We start from the raw sequence: 19,730 nt of genomic DNA, 5'->3' as shown, positions 1-19,730 counted from the left end.
GGACTAAACGTTCATAAACTTTCTCCATTCCCGTTGTCAGGAACGTTACTGTGAGAAGATTCTGAGCTTCTGTCCCTCACTACTCTGAGTCCTCCTTGACTCTTAGAAGTCCTCCATAATCCAGGAGGACCACATTCGATTCCTTACTGACCCTTACTGCTCCCAGCGCTACTCTTCACAAGCACAGCTGGCCCAGGTCTGCTTGGGGTTTCCTAAAGATTTTTCGGTTCCTCACCTGTATTATTTTTTCTTTTCCAAGCCATTTATCTACATCCTGTCCCTCCCTGAAAAGATAAGAAAGATGTAAAATATTTCAAAATCTATTTCTCATTTTAAAATATTGATTTTTTTTTGTTTTAAACATTGACAGCATTTAAACCTATCAGCATTGTCATTACACTCTGATTGCGTGCTTGTGTAGTACAAAATAATTATTTGCTGTTACATACATGTGAATGGCATTATCGCAGATGGCATGCATAGTTCCAAAATCCACACGGAGGGGTGTTCTACCAAGGAAGAAGATGCTTTCCCGGTGAGATTGACAGGGAGCCTAAGTCAGAGAACACTTTGGGCTCTTGGCTTTGAAGCCCCTAAGAGGGAGTGGCCAGGAAGCTCTTTTATCCTAAAGGGAGGAGATGAGGGTGAGATTGGGCTGGAGAAGGGGAGTGCAGTTGCAGGGAGGATGTATTGTTACATTCTCTCCTCTTAAAATTGTGTTTGTGTATCTATTTAGCTGCATTCTGAATCAAATAGGCTTATGTGAAAGCTAAGCCACTATTTACAGTATTGCATCTATGAGAAAATATACTCTGAATTATAAAAAACCATTCTAAAAATATGCTATTATAGGCAACCTGATTCTAAACCACAGTCATTTTAGAAAAAATTAAGTATCATCTTGGTATTAAGTTGCACAGAAAAATTAGGCTACCAGCTCTGTGTCTAGTTTGTGGTTATTTATAGAAAATATTAAAGAATGCACATGGGTTGTATGTGCACACACACATATATGTATTGGTGGTGGTTTGGTTGTTTCCCTTATATTATATTTTCCCCAGTATTAATCACAGCTCCACTACTTATTAACTGTGACCGTAAGCAAGCTCCTTAATTGGTCTGAGCTTCATTTTTTCCAGATGTAAAATAAATATAATAGTAGTCCCTGACTCACAGACTTGTCATGACACTTACATGGCAGAGTGCTTATAAAGCACTTGGCTTAGTGCCTAGCACGTGCCAAGTTCCAAACACTTAAAATACTATGACTTCTACTACAACTATTTCTTCTTTGGTGCCTACTACATTTCTGTTATTATGTTTAATTCTTTTGCTCAGTAAAGTCTCACCTCCCTTAAAAGTGCAACCCAACATCCCCCATATCCATTCCCTGCTTTATTTTCTCCATGCTGCTTATTGCCATTGAGTTTACTGTATATGTTACTTCTTTGTAGTGTCTGTTTGCTTCCCTTCCCACTACAGTGTCAGCTCTGTAGGGCAGGGGTTTCTGTTGCTCCCTTCACTATTGTCTATCAAGTGATAGTTTTGCAAATATTGTGACTCTATGTATCTGAAGGAAAAAGTGAAAGTAAAATAAAAAGAGAGAAAACTCCACGCCAATTAAAGAGATAGTATAACTTTCAGTAGGTTTTAAATTTTTAGTATGTTTTAAATGTATGTATATAATAGAAAAGAACAAAAAATAATTGAAAAAAGATTTTAAAATTCCTTTCCCACATTTAGTCTCAGTTTTCTTTTTCCCTTGACACAAATAAGGAAAAAACGAATGGGCTATCTTTTTACATCTTCATACTAATGTTCTCTGGTGAATTCTCAAGTCCCTTTTCTGCCCCTTAACTTCTGTGTAGCGTTGAAGTTTCTGGCACAGCTGGATCTGGCCTGTGTAAGCAAACTCACAGAGTACCGCCATGTCACTCACCATGGAGGGAACAGAATTGCTTCAAACAGCAAGACCTTTTCTGGCTCAACTGCTGGTTTATTGTGCTTTGTGGTGTGAAATAAAGAGAACAGTGGTTAAAATAGGTCCTTTGGAAAAATGTTATGTATTGCTTCTTAGTTTCATCCTCATTCTTACTCTCCATCCCCACCCAGGCCCCTTACTCTCAAATCCTGTGTAGTTTAAAGCTAAAAAAGTTTTGAATAGTGGGTTGGAGATTATCCTGGAGGATAAATTGCTTTTACCAAATATCCCTGACAGCTCTGTAGACCATTACATTAATAGCAATGAATGGAGAGATAAGCAAAACTAATGGCAAGCTTAAAGTTTTTTGACAGAGGTTTAGAGTCATCATGATTCTTGTGGTCTCATGAGATCACTCCTATACCCTCCTTTCATTTTCATATTGCAGTGTTTGTTTATGCAAAGTCTACCTTCATGCAGAAGTTTGAAGATAAGCTGTCAATACAGATTTGTGATTATGTAGCACCGCATTCTTAGGAACTTAAGGCAACTTTCTTAGTTATTTCATTCTTAATATATTTTCTAGTCTCTTTAAGGTAGTGAAAGACTAGGTTTCATAGGGAAAGTAAAAACAAATGGTTGAAACTTTTCACAGATGTAAGTTCTGGGTCATTGTTGATAATAAATCGGTTTAGAAGCTTCATAAGTTTTTTCTCTGCCACTACACAGCATGTCATTGATGGAGGCATTGATGGAGGTACGCTGTTTTCACATTATACCCATCCAGACTGTCCCATACTTCCCTGAGTAGTTAATCTGGAAAGAACCAAGAGTAATTTGAGGTAGGGAAAGCAGGTAATAACATCTCATTTGACTTTAGAAAACTTCCAGGGAAGATCATTTTCTTAGTTGTTTTTAAGAATACAAAGAACATCATTTACAGATTACCTGTGATTCAAGACTTCATCTTATTGTAATAAATCTTCAAGAAAAGCAGTGTTCTTTTGAATAAAAGAAATGTTGAAACTTGAAATTATGGGCACTCACTAGTTTTCTAGGTCGTCCATTTTTCAAACTGTCCTAAATATGCCAGTGAACCAAGCTAATAAGCTCTGTGCATCATGAAGATGTGGAAGAACAAAGTGGTTCTCCTTATAACACAGAAATGTACCATTTCCCAAATACCATCAGTGCCAGGTGCAAATTCTGAATTGCTTGTCTTCCTGCAAGGTGCCTGTCAAGGCTAGGAAACTTCTGGCAGTGCTCGAATATCACAGTTTCGGTAGCCCACCTCTTCCTTGTCTGATTACCAGCCATCCTTCCTTCTCTTGCTCTCTCTTTTCACTACACTTGGATGTTTTCTGGCTACATTCCTGATGCTCTGCTAGGTACTGAGGTTGAAGGACATAAGTCTTCACAAAATATACCTGTTCTTTTAGCATCTATTCTTGCCGTGAAGTTTCTAGGTGTACTTTCTAAAGACTTGTGCCTTTCTTCAATCCTCATAGTTTGGATTTTGCTAACTGTATGTTTTATTTCCAGAATTTTAATTCTTTTTCAAATCTGTTCTTGTTTTATTTTGGCCTGTTTTATAAAAAATGATTCCTTGTTTTTGGCTAATGTTAGTTTTTTCACGGTCTTTTTGAGATATATTTTAAAGTCAGCATTAAAGAGATATTTTAAAGCCATTTTCAGACTGCTATCTTATTTTTATTTCCTCTGGTGTAAATTCTTCCTTCAATTGTAGATCTCATTGGTTCCCTTTCTTAACATTAATGTTCTTTTTGAAAAATTTGGTTTGCAAGCCTGTGTTAAACAGGAGCCCTACCCAGCTTGCACTCTTACCCCATAGTGTTAATGGTTTGTGGCTGCCGCCATCCAGCCTCTAAGACATTCTAGTCCAGAACCAGTTCTATATTGGTGGCTTAGAGTTTCCATCCAGCTTTGATACTGGAGATCTAACAGATCTGGTCCGTGGCAAAGCCAGCAGGCCTCTGGAGCAGATCCTCATGTGAAGCTTTGCTACTGTGTGCCTCTCTTCTTTAAACATATAGCTTTATGTTAAACAAAAGCGAGGCAGCTTTTTTAATCTTCCTATCATGGGCTGGGAAATTCTACCTCCACCCTTGGTTTTAAGCAGCAAGCCTGGCTCAAGGTTCCCTCCTCGTTAGGTGCTTTTAGCCCAGTTATCCTATTACTCAGGAGAGCTGAAATTCCACCTCTGCCTTGACATCCACCAGGTTTGCAGCTTTAGCTTTACTTACTGCTTTGTGTTTCAGTAGCCTCTATTGTTGTGCGTCAGGCCTACACAGCATTATCTTTTGAATTTTCTCCTTTTAAACTTCATCATTTGCTATGCTTAGAATGGCAGTGATGGAGTTGTGGCCTTAAAATATGGCCACATGTTTACCAGGATGACTTGAATTATTTAAGCTGAGATGTTTGAAGTTCATCTGAAAGCTTTGGGGAGCCATTACTTTTAGAAGGGTGTGACCTGATTCTATTTTACATTTCAGAAAGATAATTCTGATGGCATGGAAGATGGATTGTAGAAAGGCCAGGAGAACTGTTTGAAGAATATTACCTATAGGGCAAAGGGTCATGAGAGGTCTGTGGTGTTAAGGGGGTAGATTTATGAAGGATTAATATCCCTAATGGGTCATAAGGAGCAGTGGCAGTCTCCTAGGCAGTATATTCTGTGATGCCTAGATTTCCTGTCCTCACCCTCAGGGCCAACCTTATTTCCTGATTATACTTTTCCTTGTATTTACTCACTGGCTATTATGAATAGAATACTGAACTTAGGTTTTCCTTGCTTCTTCTGATCCTCAGATTAATGTTTGCTAGATACTTGTGTGGTATCCTCAATAGCGTGGAAGCATCAGGGTTGGAAGGGGCTTTAATATTTAAGAGAATGAAACTGGGGCTTAGAGAGGCTGATTTCTTTGTCTGTTGGTTATTGGCAAAATAAGAACTACAGCCTTAGAGTTTTAGTTAATTGTCATAAATTACTTCCAGTGTCAGTTTCTTGTGGTTTCTCATTCATTAGTCACACATATACAAGCATCTTTTTCCTTACCCAGTAGAATTACTGTCATAGCAAATTAGTATTTTTTTGCATCTGAGAACTCACAGGTTCTAATGCTTTGCAGGTTTTTTTTTTGCTGACCTCCAACTTAGATAGTGATTATTTCCCCCTTTTACTTTGCAATTAATTTATTTTTCTCATTTCCTCTTCTTGTCTGCAATGTGGTAGATGCAGGCATCATTCTTGTCCATCCTCCCATCCTCAGGAGCCCTGCTTGTCTCACATCAGCTTACAAATCCCAAGGAAACAGACACCGACCTACATTGCAGCAGAATAATCATGGGCAATATTCAAAAGGAAATAAGACATATGTCCTGCTCAGTGTGACTTGTGTTTTCCTGCAAAATCTAAATTGTGTATTTCATTGCAATTTAAATGTGAAAAAACTTGAAAACATAGCACTTATGTTTTTCCATTTTGAAAGTATCTGGCAAATACCTTCTTGTATACCTTTTGTTGTTACAGAAAGATGCTACTATTAATGTTTAATACTATGAAACATTAATACTAAAAGCATTGATAACAGAATATTGTTATTAATATTTTTCTCTTAGGGAATAATATATCTTGCTGAATTGCCTAATCATATGCTTGCATCAGGTTTGTTACATCGTGGTTTATTGTGGAAATGAGCCCTCATCAGAACTTAAACATGGAATTTAGAAAAAGGCATCTGGAGAAGAATGAGCCATTTTGGAATCACTGTCTTCTCTGAGAGTATCTGCTGTATTTGGTGATATTGAAACACTCTCTTCTTATTTATTCATTCCCTCAAGAAACATTGCCAAATCCCTGTTCTGTGGTAGGCACTGGGTTAGGCACATAGTGGTGAACATGATGGAGATAGTTCCTGTTACTAACTTTGCCTCTAAAATTAATGGTTTCCTTTATGTATAATTTGCTTCTGTTAAATCAATAGAATGGGTTGATGCAAATGGAGCAGATTAAGCACATAGTTCTTCGAATATTAGTCAGTTGAAGACAGACTTCTATTTTGTTAATTTAGCATTTAATCAGACTTAAATAAAGGGTATGCCTTCATTCAAGTCTTCTGAATTTGTAATAAGCTGGTCTGTGATCTTTCTATCCATATTCTTTATTATTTTACAAAGCCTAAGTCATTGTACCTACTTTCTGGCTCACAAACCAAAGACGTTTGAGTTCTTTTTCAACGCTCTCTTTATGTGATAGCTACTGTTTCCTTGAAGATTTTCCTTGTGCTGTAGATATTCGACTTCCAGTGTAGTTACCAGGAGTTTAGGCCTCCCAAAGGTACAAGAACCCCAGGCTTCTCCTGAGGGATCGTGCTTTCTGTCCTGTTTATACTCTGTTCTTTTTGTTGAGACTCCACATTTTCTTGGCCTTCCCAAAGCCAGGTGTCCTCAGGAAACTCTGAGGCTATTTCAATCTCTGAGGATGTGGATCCAGTTGTTCTTTTTTTCCCCTCCTATTTTAAATGCATTATCTACAAATGGTCCAATTTGAAGTTTCTTGCCATTTTTCAAGTCCTTCAGGGTAGCCCCAAGAGATCTTGCAGTTTACTACTCCTAATGTGACTTGCCACTTTTCTGGAAAAACATTAGAACTTTTGAAGATTTTTCATAGTGTATTCCCTTTCCCAGATTGTTTTCAAAACATTAAATAAGAAGAATCACTAAGTGACAGGATTTACTTTTTATAATTCACTCTTCTAGCATGGGTGTTTTTACTTCTACTTTTAGTTTTCTGCCTGAAAGTTCCTGATTGTGGTGGGGTGGGAGGTGCATTTGGTGATTAGGAGGGAGCTGGTGCGTTCTCTCAGTGAATGTTATTACTTAAATGCGCTTTGTTATGGCATTTGTCAAGGTTGTGACAATCTAGGTGAGATATATCCGTGGGCTTCTTCCGCTTCCTTCCTTGCTCATGTGCTTATTTATCCCTTAAAGAATTTTGTAAAAATAGCAGGGAAATATTGATTCTCACAAAGCCACTTTATTTTCTGCCATGGTGTTATCTTTATTCTTGATTCTGCCCATTGACATGGATTTGCTAGATTTTTCCCTATAGAAATGACATCCAACACTAGCCTGGTGATTTGAGTTCACCTTCAGTATAACTATTGTTACCTTTTTATAGACTGAAGTCACTTAGTAATCTGCTGGTATTTTCATTATAGTACATATAGTTCTACAGTATCGCTCATGACTCCATCAATGTCAGTCTTAGTGATCTGTGTGCATTTTAGTTTGTTAAGTCTAGAAACTCCTTGGTATTTACTACTGCTCCTGCCTACCTATTTCAAACCATAGTGTGAGAGCGGGAACCTGCCTTGTGTCTTCCACAGCAAGCAGAGAGAATGCTCATACGTGTCTCTTTCTCCGGCCTCTCTATCCCTCCTGAGCCTGCGTCTCCTGGCGCTGCCTGTCTGCATCTGGTTGCTCTTTGTGTTCCCACCCTGTCCTTTCTTGACCGTTGTTTAAATTGTATCCATGTTGATGAAAGCATCTTCTTTGCCATTTTCCTTCTCTTTTCTTGCCATACAACTCTTGTTGTTTTGGGCTCCTGGTTCTTCTTTCCAGGGTTTTCAATGAAATATTTGCCACAACACATGTAAGACCCTCCTGAGGGGTTACTTACTTTAAAAAGCCTTTTGTATATTTCTCCCACAGCTTAAATATTTTTTCCTTAATATTCGTTCTAAAATTGATGCGCTATATGCTATTTTTGGGAGAGAGAGGTCAAGAGAAATAGAGGCAAGGAAGAAGGGAAAACAGATTATTACCCACGTAATATGAGGTTGCTTTGGCCTTTCTTGTTTCGTGACTTACTCACAAACACATGCATATGCCAGTTTCCAGTGGGATTGAAAGCTCCCTAAACTGAGTATTTGTCCTGCCTAGAAGCTTCATCTCTACTTCTTATCTTAAATGAACTCTCCCCATGTGGATAATGTTGTAACCTTGAGCCATCTTGTGGCATCTCAAAGTCGTTGAACCATTTCAGCAAGTTCTCATTTTTTTGTTCAGTCATTTTAACTGTTAACTAAAGAATTATTAGTTATTTAGATGCCAAATTTAGTGCTCTGTTCTTATTATTACAGTAGTGGCCATTCCAAATGTATTTATAGTAGTTATAAAAGGAAAAGTACAACTTTATAATAATAATAATAATAACAACAACGAGGACAATGTTTGCTATGTTTCAGTCTCCTTACACACAACTGAAGTCACTTTTCATGATTTTGTCTGTACAGAAAACACCAAAAGTTACTATAATCTGGGTGGTAACTGGCAGCAAACATTAAATCCTGTAGTTGTCTCTGGTTTATCTTTAACAAATAATTTTAATCCCTTGGTTTAATATTTTAAGGCCCTTGGCTAAGTACCCCTGGTACAATTAATCCTTCTGTTCATTCCTGTGACATTGTCCTCTTCCAACATAGAGCTTGAGGACTGTTAGCTCATTTTGCTATATGTATGATCAAAATAACTTAGAAGATTAAAGTTATAAAAATCATAAAATACATTTCAAAGCTAATTTGATTGTTTACTTTTTGGTTTATATGTATAATTCTAGTGTCACATCAATGCCTTAGTGTACTTACGTACTTTGGAAATTTTATCATCAAGGTCAGGAATCTAGTGAATGATTCAAACAATAGAACAATAGATTATGTAACAATAATGCTTTTAGGTTATGTGCATCCAGAATTCAAAATGGCTGATGAGAGCTTATTAATGTTACTGGAGGTAAGTGGTGAGCAAGATTTAGGACTTTTCTTCTTTAAGCACATTCTAAAATACTGAAACTCTGTCACTACCACTTGATCTAGAGGAGACGTTCATTCTTAACCTTTCTTGTGCCATGGACTCCTTCAGCAGTCTGTAGAAGCCTATGGATGTTCTCAAAATGCTATTTTTAAAAATGTAAAACAAAATTCTTAGGATTACAGAGAAAACTGACTCTGTTAATATGTTAACATACTTAAAAGCCAGGTTTGTGATGCAGTAATGTGCCATAACACATCATAGAACAAGACCTGGCAGTGGGCCTAGTAACCACTGGAATGGCAAAGCAGTGATGGGTACAATGATACTTCGTGGCATCTGCAGTAACTATACTGTAGTCTCCAGGTGGCTTATATCTTTATTGGTGAAAAGGTCACAGATAGTAGTATTACTACTGAGGATTGTGGGTTACATTCAAAATAGAAGAGAATTCTAAATTTCAGATAGAATTTAGTGAAAATGAAGGAGTGTTTTTTTTAAATACAAATCCCGTGCCTCCCCCTTGAATTCTTTCTGTGGACCTAATGGATGCTTGGTTAAGTGCCCCTGATATAATTAATTTCATTAGGTAAGCTGGCTTGTTATTTCTGTTTATCTGTAAAGAATCTCTGTGAGTTTAAATTAAGATTTTCTACAAACCCAGAACACTTAGTTTAACATTTTCCCTAAACTAATTTTAATTAATTAAAACAAGTTAATGCTTGCTTTAAACTTAGATAATATTTGTTTTACCTGAAAAAGCAAGAAAGACTTTAGGGAATGGGACCAGAGGTTCTTAGAGAATATGGAAGTAGCAAAGAATTGTGACCAAGGAGTTATCACTGAAGTGGGGAAAAAAAAAAAAAAAAACATTTTAGAGATGAAGGTTCTCACACTCAGGAATATCCTTGGACAACTGGTCTTCCTTTTGGTGTCACTAAATGAGAGGATCTGACAAGGTGTTATAGTGTAGTTGGCCTTCCAGAACAGGAGTTGAGCCCTCAAAAAAAGCAAAAACTTTAGAATCCTCTGAGAGCAGAGCACCCTCTATGTTTTCTACTCTGATTAGTAAAAGTTTCGATTTGCCTCTATGGCTAAAAATATAAGGTCATGGAAAAAAATTCAACACCACTCACCCAATAGACCTTTTTTTAGCACTCTTGTGTACTGAACAATAGGGATGAAAGAGGGAAAGCTGTGGCTCCCCACAGTGAGGGCAGTGGACAGACAGACAACAGCAGCCTGTAGGGACGGCAGTGACTCTCTTCAGGAGTCTTTGGAGCAGGGTGTATTTAGGGATAGTTACTTTGTCCTGTATGACAAATGTTCTGATTGCCTATGAAAGACCTTAGTCTACTTTGAGCATTTCAAAAAATTTAGTGGAAACTACATCTTAATATATACCTTGAGCATACAAAGGCGAAGACAGCACATTTGTGTAGTCTGCCTAGAGTTTATCACTCTGGTGGAATAACCACCTTATAATTATTTAATAATATGATGGTCCAAATTAGAAATGTTTTTTTTTTCTTTTTTTTTGAGACAGAGTCTTGGTCTGTTGCCCGGGCTAGAGTGAGTGCCGTGGCATCTGCCTAGCTCACAGCAACCTCAAACTCCTGGGCTTAAGCGATCCTACTGCCTCAGTCTCCTGAGTAGCTGGGACTACAGGCATGCGCCACCGTGCCCGGCTAATATTTTCTATATATATTTTTAGTTGGCCAGATAATTTGTTTCTATTTTTTAGTAGAGACGGGGTCTCACTCTTGCTCAGGCTGGTCTCGAACTCCTGACCTCGAGCGATCCACCCGCCTCGGCCTCCCAGAGTGCTAGGATTATAGGCGTGAGCCACCGCGCCCGGCCCAAATTAGAAATGTTTTGAACAAAAATATAACTGCCGTAGAACAAGGAAAATCATACACAATTGGGATCATGAGTGTGACGAATAAAAGTTTTTGAACTATAGAGCTGGGCCTTGGGCTGCAGGCAGATAGAAGTGAGGCTGGGAGTACAGCACACCTTCAGAAGGCCCAGGTGAAGTGATGTCGTCCTCTTCCTGAGCAATTACTGGCTCCCGGTGCCCTCTGAACAAAGTAAAGACTGGCATAGTCCTCCTTATCCCACAGACAGGGCCATGCATTTGTCTTTCCTTTTGCTCATACTGACCCTCTCCCCATTAGAATGCCTCACACCCCCATCCAGTCTCCTTGGTGGGCTTTTCTTTGATCTGCCCTTGTCATCTGTCCCTCCTTCAAGTCTCTATTCCCCAGTCCCACCCCCACACTTTGTAACCATGTCAGCACTCCTCCCTTAATCCCTGTGGCCTTCCTTTTGTAGGCTCTTTGTGCCTCTTTCTAATCCTACACCCATAAGCAAACTCTAGGAGGGCAGGGTTCTGTTTCTTTTCGCCTTTGTGTTTCCTGTAGTCAGGACCTGCCCCTGCACCCTCTCTAGATGCTCTCCCTGCCTGCTGAGCTGCAGTGCTTCTAGATCCACACCTGCCTGACTTTTAGCTGTGGAAAAACAAATTTGCATCTGGGACCAGCTGCTAAGTAAATGTCAGCTTTGCTGGGCTCCTGCTAACTAGAAAAGACTGATTCATGATGGAAAGTAATGTTTTATTGTTGCTCTCCTTGATTAATAACTTTCACTTGCAGAAGAACAGTAAACAGTTGGGCTGCTTGTGTGGTCTTAGGCATTTCCAGCTAGTTGGTATCATAAGCCTCCTTATGTGTCTGTGAAATCAAATGTTAAAGGAAGAGTTCTGGTCTTTGGTTATCTTTTACCACATTTAGTTCTTCTGCAGACAGATCTCTTTTCTAAGACATTTGTAATCAGGAAACTTTGGTTTACTCGTTGAGATTTTTTAAATGGGATTTGCCCCATATGTGAAGTTTGTTCCATCATTGATTGTATTAATATAATAAGGTCATTGAGGAAATTACCTGCCTAAACTTCAGAGTTAATGCTATCTTAGTCATTCAAGTGAGTACCTTCCACGTGACAGGCACTCTTCTAAGTGGTAGGAACAGGAACAATGAGAAAAACAAACAAAGCCCCTGACCTCACTTTAGAGTCCAGCATCCTGGGTGCTCTGAGGTGATGCTGCCAGGAGAGCTGGGGGTGGAGGGAGCTGTTCTCCCTGAAGAACTCCAGGGAGGCTCTTGGGAAGAAAAGGGGTGGGGGCTCTTCTGAGCAGAGGGAGGGGCAAACACCCAGGCCCTGAGCAATGCTGGCCTGGAGGCAGGGAGGAAGACAGGCTGGAAAGGCCAAAGGCTGTGGGACTCCCAGGCTGCCCAGTGAACCAGAAGGGCCTGAAGAGGCAGGCAACGTAAGTTACAACAGTGTTGCCTGTCTTTAAATTCCTCCATATATTCTTACTGTTTCAGCTGAAAAGCCTGAAAGAAGTTCAGCCTTACCCATCATTTTGTTGTAAACTTCCCTTTTGCTGGTTTGAAATGTTTTTCATTTGCTAAAATTGTTATTCAAATACTTTTTCCCAATTCATTTACACTTTAGAAAATAACAGTTCTATTAAAATTTGTAGCATAATTAAATGTGTATTTCATCTAATTTGCTGTAAATAAATGGAATTTTTCTTCAAATGGCTTTTCATTTTAAAATTTCAGCTGTATTTTGACCTCTGTGTCATTCTAGGGGGTTTAAAGCCCCTGCCCCTATGCAGTTTACAGTCCAGTTAGTGGGTGTGTGGGTGGGGGGGGGGCATTTTTGTTCCTTTTCATTTGCCTCAGCTTTTGCTTTCAGTAGGTTTCACCTTAACCATATTTTCAGGTAAAAGTACTGTATGTGAGGGGCAAGGGGGAGGGAGAGTCAGCGAGGCAGTCCTGGTAAGCCTCTTGCACTGGACTTCCTTTGGTGACTTGAGCCATCTCCCTTGCTCTGGGCTGCAAAACTTAGCCCCCAGACTAAGGTTTAGTACAGTATTCTTCCTTGGGGTTCCCATTCTCAAAAAGGGAATTTGTCCTGGGAGATTCAAGATTTGTCCATGAGAGTCGAGGGCAACGGAAGGAGGTGGAGCACTAAAAGCCCCCGCGAGGTGGTGAGCCTCCCAAGTGGTGTCTGATCAACAGTCTCTCAGGCACCGTGCAAAGTCAGGTTTGGGAGCTGGTGTGTTATTTGCTGCACTTCTTCAGTGAAGAATCACAACGGGTGACATTTCTGACCTCAAGGATTCAATTTCAGGGATCGTTTTTAATAGATAAAGATGTGAGCACTATAGTCACCACCACATGGCAACCACTCTGCTAATCAGACTTGGTTTGTTTTCTCTTGTAATCATCTCATATAAATCATGTTTTCACTGTCACTGTTATCAATACAGTTAATTTATCCTACTTGATTAGAGGACCCTCTTCCATCTCTGTTCCGTTTTCATTTAGTTATTAAATAACATGTAGTTATTTTGACTTTGAAGAGGTAAAAGGGCTTTAAGGATAGTGGAATTCATCATTATTTGCTTGATTTGTTGTGAGGCCTAAGCACAGTGAGCTCAGGCCTTCCATAATAGCCTGATACAACTTTTTTTTGTTGTTATTCACACATTCATCTGTGTATTTCCCTCTCGTACCCCCCCGACCAGATGGACTTCCTCTCGGAAGTCACCCTTTAACCACTTTTGTAGGCTTATGGCCAGTGAAGACAGAAGTTCAGCAGGCAAAACAGGTGCTCGATGGATGGTGATAACTGTGGCAGTTGTTAGAGTTGTTCGCCAGGCATGTCTGGCTCTCCACTGTCCACGCACAGGGTGGCTGCACTCCCCATCCTTTCTGAGGTAGAGTGGTACCATGTTACCAGCTTTGGCCTATGCAGTGGCAGTAGTGGAGATGTGTACCTCTTAAAGGTAGAAGCTTTAAAAGCCTGAGTGTAGTTTGCCTCCTTTCTTTCTTTCTTCCTTTCCTCTTTCCTTTCCCCTTTCCTTTCCTTTCCTTTCCTTTCCTTTCCTTTCCTTTCCTTTCCCTTTCCCTTTCCCTTTCCCTTTCCCTTTCCCTTTCCCTTTCCCTTTCCCTTTCCCTTTCCCTTTCCCTTTCCCTTTCCCTTTCCCTTTCCCTTTCCCTTTCCCTTTCCTTCTTTCTGATGGGAACCTACATCATCCATGCATCAGGTGCCATAGTTTCATGGGATCCTTCTGTGTGGTATAGCACCCAGCATGCGGGTGAGCTGCAGACAGCTGGCCCATATTGGTCCAGGCTGGTTAGGAAGGCTGAGAAGTCCCATGTCAAGGGGCCACATCTGGTGAGAGCCTTTTTGCTGGTGGGGACCCCGAACAGCCCTGAGGCAGCACAGTCTTCATGTGGTGAGGGAGCCGTGACCCAATTATAAAAGCATCTATGATTTACATCCCAATGTGTAGATTGTACAGAATCAAAATGTAAACCTTCAGCATCTATATGTGTTTCACCCACAGCCCATTTAGGGGATCATTTCTAATTTTCTGTTTGTTTCGAGAAAGGCCATGATTTACTGTGCATAAGTAAATTAGGATAATCCTTTCAATATCTGTTTTTATATTTGAATGTTGATAAGTGCAATTGGCTTTGTATTTGAACTTAAATTTCCTATTTGCCTTTGATGTGAATTCTGTCTCTGATTTCTGTGGCTTTACTACTCTTCTCTAAGATTATTTTTGGATGTTTTAATAACTAGCTCCTCCTACCCCTGCTTCATTGATCATGGTCTAAGATGGTTCTCCTGTGTTCTGAATTCTGACTCTCTATATGGCGTAACTTTGTCATAATTGTTAGGCTAATGCTTTGGAATTTACATTAAATGTTTTTTCTGTCTTGCCCTTCAAAATTTTACCTACTATTTAAATAATATGATCATCCTCCTATCATTCTCATTGCCTCTTTTCTAGTTTTTGTGCTTTTATTTTGATATTTGTGTACTGGACATTTAAATTCCAGCATTTACATGCTGTCTTCATTCACTCAGCAAATAAGGTGCCAAGCAAGGTTTCAGGCATCGTAGACACTGCAGAGAACAAGATAAGACCCTACCCTGACAGAACTACATTTTCATGGGGGATATAGATAATAAATAAGTAAACATAAAAAAATAAAAGTCTCAAGTGAAGAAATGAAGCAGGATAAAGACAGAGATAATAAGCCTCGGGTGTTCTTAGGGAGGGAGAGAGGTGGCACGGAGCACAGGCATGCAGAGGGGACAGCCAGCGCCAAGGCTTCACTCAGGGACATGCTGGCACCCAGCTGAGGACAGCAGGACTTCATGGGAAATACGTTCTATATGGCAGCTATTGGACTTTGCTATGATCGTGTGAAAACAATCTCAGAAAACACATAAATAAATGAATGTGGCTGTGTCCTATAAAACTTTATTACAAAAACAGGCAGTGGGCCAGATTTGGCCCATGGGCTGTAGCTGTCCAAACCCTTGGTGTTTTCATGTGTTTCAGGATCACACTTCTAACCTTTAAGAGTTGATCAGTTATAAAGTGCTGTTCTGATTTTTTTTTTAAAGGAAGCCACTCAACTCATCAGTTTATTATAAAACACTTTGTATACAATTGAATTTAATCAGTCAATTTTATCCTTCAGCATGTTGAGTATCGAACATGTGCTTAATTCTTGATGGAATTACCGGTAAATCTGTAGACACGCAGCCATCCTCCACCCTCCCGCTCGTATTCCCCTGCCTTGTTTGCTGTCTTCAGCCTCGCTGCTTTTACTCCTTTTCTGTGAGTTTTGTCCTGTGAATAACAACCTACTACTTAGCTAAACTGGATTCCCTGGCATAAGTAAAAGCTTTTAAGTTGTAAAGAGTTTCCTTATTCTATGTTCCAGTGTTTGAGGTGCTTACACAGGAACCTTTGATTCACTGTGAATATAACATATGAACATATAATATAGTCAGTATAACATTCATCATGTGTATAACATGATACCACCACTTGCTATAGCTTCACTGTCTTAGTTTAAATAAATACTTACCTGTTCTTGGGATTGAGTAATGTATACATACAAAATGCTTAGAATGATTTCTGCCTGGTACTGTGTACTTAAAAATTACTAGCTATTCTTTTCGTGGAGCTGTTTAGGCATCATGTATGTAAATGAAAAACTAGCGAAGGAAGGAAAAAACCCTACAACATTCTGTTTGTTAATCAGACTTGACTGATCCCTTGAAAAAGCCTGCAAATATCATTGGATATGAACTTATGAAAATGATCATCTTGTTCTTGGTTTCTTAATCTGCAATCCATGAATCCCTGGCACCTGTAGGCAACAGTGTGTTGGGGGGGCGGGAGGAGAGAGACTCACCATAACTGAATGCTGCTTTTGCAGTGGGCACCGTTCAGGAGCAAAGACTTGCTCTGAGTCCTGGTTCTGCTCCTCCTGGATAGTGTGACTTCTAGCAACTCTATTTCTCTGAGCCTCAGGACCTACCTAGTTTCTCTCTCTCCTAGGATTGTTGTAAAGCTCAAACAAAAGCACTTTTAAATTATAATGTGTCATATAAATATATAGTTGTGGCATTATTACGGTGAGGAAGCTATGGCCAGAAGAAGCAGTTGAGTGGTCTGCTCAAGGGACACCACCAGCTGGTCCCAGAGTCCTTACACCCCATCTCCCAAGGCCTTCTCAGTGCACTGTTTCCTCAACATGGGGCCACAGCTTTTCCTGACAACAAAATTTCCCAGTGCCAAGGCCATTCAACAGGGGAAAATTGGCCTTTTCAGCAAATGGTACTAGGGCAACTGGGTATCCATTTGGAAACAATGCAGCTGGTCTCCTGAACTTGCACAAAATTTAACTCAAAATGGATGAGAGAACTAAATGCAAGAAATAAAACTATGTAACTCTTAGAATAAAACATAGGATTAAATTTTAATGATCTTGGATCAAGCAAAGCATTAAATGTAACACCAAACACAAGTGACAAAAGAAAAAGTAGATAAATTAGACTTTTGTGATTCATAAGACACCAGTAAGAAAGTGAAGAGATATTAATGAAAAGACATTAAGTGCTGCAAGCCTGTATTCTTAGCTACTCTGGAGGCTGAGCCAGGAGGATCGCTTAGAGTCCAGGAGTTTGAAGCCTTAGTTTGCTATGATTGTGCCTATGAATAGCCACTGCACTCTAGTCTGGACAACATAGTGAGACCCTGTCTCTTAAAAAAAAAAGTAAAATAACAACCATCATAATGGGCAGAAAAATTGCAAGTTATATGTCTGATAATGGACTTATGTCTGAAATATATAAAAACCTTTTATAACTCAATGAAATGACATTACCCAATTTAAAAGTGGATAAAGGATTCAAATACACATTTTCTACAAAGAAGAAATGTAAATGTCCAATAAGCACATGAAAAGATGCTCAACATTACTCATCTGGAAAATGCAAATCAAAACCACAAGATACCACTTCACACCACTAGCATGGCTATAATCAAAAGACAGACCACAAGAAGTGTTGGGTAGGATGTGGAGAAACTGGAACCCTTATTCATTGCTGTTGAGAATATAAAATGGTGCAGCTACTTTGGAAAACATTCTGGCCGTTCCTCAAAATGTTAAACGTAGGGTTACCATGTGACCCAGCAACTCCAGTCCTAGGTGTATACGCAGCAGAAATGAAAACATGGTAAGTGGAAGAAGCTAGTCATGAAAGGCCACATATCATATGATTCTTACTTGTATGAAATGTCCACAACAGGCAAATGCATAGGACTAGTGGCTGTCAGGGTCAGAGTGGGAGTTGGAGTGGGAGACTGAGGAGTGGCTGCTAATGGGTACAGAGTTTCTTTTGGGGATGATGTAAATGCTCTGGGATGAGATGCTGGTGATGATTGCATAATGTTGTGAATATATTAAAACCACTGAATTGTAAACTTTAAAAGGGCGAATTTTATGATATATAAATTATATCTCACTAAACTGTTATGAAAAAGACTGAAATGGTCCCAAATTTGCCTTCTTGGCTTTGAAAGATTAGAAAAGTGAAATCCATTTTCTTTTTCCTTTCGTTTTCTTTTCCTTTTTCTTTTCTTTTGTCTTCTCTTTTCTTTCTTTCCTGCCATATGAGCTTTATTCACAGGCCTAGATGACATGACTTTAGCGGTCTCAGTGGGGTCTCTGGTGAGCAACTGCCTGAATGCCATGGGCATATACAGAGACACAGCTCCTGCTCAGGGGGCACTCAGGACTGTGCAGTAGTGAAGGCTGGTGCCCATACTCACCCAAAGAGGGATTTTTCCAGGTGAAGTTTGAGGTTATTCACAGTGCAGCAAGGGAAGCGTGTTTGCCTTGTGCCTGGCTGTATTTAGTCTGTGTGTAAACCAGTGACAAAAATTTTCAGTTTCATTATTTTAGGGAATCTAATACTAGGTTAATTTGTTCATTATGTATACATAGAGATAATTTAAGAAGAAAGCATATCAGTGACATTTATTTTTTAAAAGTACTTTAAAGAACTACAAAACATTGATTTATTCCTCAACATCCATTTAGAAGTTAGTCATTTTACATATATACACATTAATATCTTGCTGTATGCACTGTATCTCATAATACAAAAAGATTACATGTGTGTATACTATACTACAAAGTTATTCCTATATCTTAATTTAAAAGTAGAAACAGAACAATCCTTTTAAAAATCAGCTGTGTTCTAATGCACATGTTCTCAGTCTTCTGTACATAAAAATCAACTGGGGCTCATTAGAAATGTGTTTCCTGGGTTGCCAACCCCAAGGGATTGGTTCAAACTGAAATTGTACGGAATGCCTCAGACGGTTCTGAGGACCAGGGGTTTGCCCTGTGATAAACTGTGTCCTGGGGACTCCAGCCCAGAATTAGCAGGTAATAGTGTAGTTAGAGTGTCCTTTGCATTGCCATAGGCAGTTAATAGGTATTAAGATATTTTCTGGCCATCCGATATAGAAATAGATGACATCCACACTCTTATTCTGCTGTTAGAAAACGATGACATTTACTCACCAGCATAACACAGTCTTGCCACCCTGCCAGCACCTGCGTGGTGCCGTCCCATTCACGCAGCCCTGTGTCCACCCGCTCTTTCCAGATTTCCTTTGACTTAGCTGAGTACACTGCGGATGTTGACGGCATTGGCACCTTACGGCTCCTGGATGCAGTTAAGACTTGTGGCCTTATCAACTCTGTGAAGTTCTACCAAGCATCAACAAGTGAACTTTATGGGAAAGTGCAAGAAATACCCCAGAAGGAGACCACCCCTTTCTACCCCCGGTCACCTTATGGTGAGAATGCGCGAGCACGGCGTTCTTTGTGGGCGTCGGGGGTGTCTGTGTTTCTTCTTTCATTCTGTACATGTCTCACAGCTGAAGTCATTTGGGCGTGAGATTAACATTAAGATAGTCTAAAGTGACTAGACTTGTTGAGAAGCATACCTTTATACATTGCTAACTGCAAGTATTTGCAGCCATTGCCTCCGGGGTGAAATTACCACCTCACTTCACCAATCCGTGTTCATTCAACCCTTCCATACAGATCACTTTAAAAGGAAAATTAGACCTAACATGATTCTTTTCCTGAACTATTGTGAGATTGTGTTGAAGTGATAAGGTTTCATGTTTTTTATTTCCCTGATAAAAGTTTCCCTGAGTACAAACCTTTAAAAAAAAACAAAGAGACTATTGCATGTAATGTATTTGTAAAGAATATGTTCATGGAAGACTTCAGTGATAAAATTTCCAAGCAGTTTGACTGTTAAGCTCCCCAATTTTTTACTTTCTAATTCTTAAAAAAGGGAATAAGACATAAGAAAAGTCAGCTTGATATAGTGCATATTAGTTGAATCAGTTAGATTGTGAAAGAATGCACTATGGGCATTACAAAAGTAAGAAATTCTTAGATATTTTTCTGGTGAATCGGATTAACTGGCAAAAGAATCTTTATTTTGTTTTTTGCTTTTGATGTATTTTTTTCTATTTTGATACATTGCAAATATAATTTTGGTG

The 19,730-nt window shown here is 39.4% G+C and overlaps 1 protein-coding gene across 1 annotated transcript in view; it reads left to right on the top strand.

The window, feature by feature from the left end:
- The window catches only part of GMDS (GDP-mannose 4,6-dehydratase), a 614,024-nt gene that overhangs the window by 265,814 nt on the left and 328,480 nt on the right, over positions 1 to 19,730 (top strand). Inside the window, exon 5 of the mRNA XM_045551568.1 lies at positions 18,818 to 19,010. Coding sequence (XP_045407524.1) covers positions 18,818 to 19,010 — 193 coding nt within the window. The remainder of the gene's footprint in view (positions 1 to 18,817; positions 19,011 to 19,730) is intronic.

The sequence above is a fragment of the Lemur catta genome, chromosome 5 (assembly GCF_020740605.2).
Source record: "Lemur catta isolate mLemCat1 chromosome 5, mLemCat1.pri, whole genome shotgun sequence".
NCBI classification, from domain to species: Eukaryota; Metazoa; Chordata; class Mammalia; order Primates; family Lemuridae; genus Lemur; species Lemur catta.
This window is presented reverse-complemented; position numbering and strand designations above follow the sequence as displayed.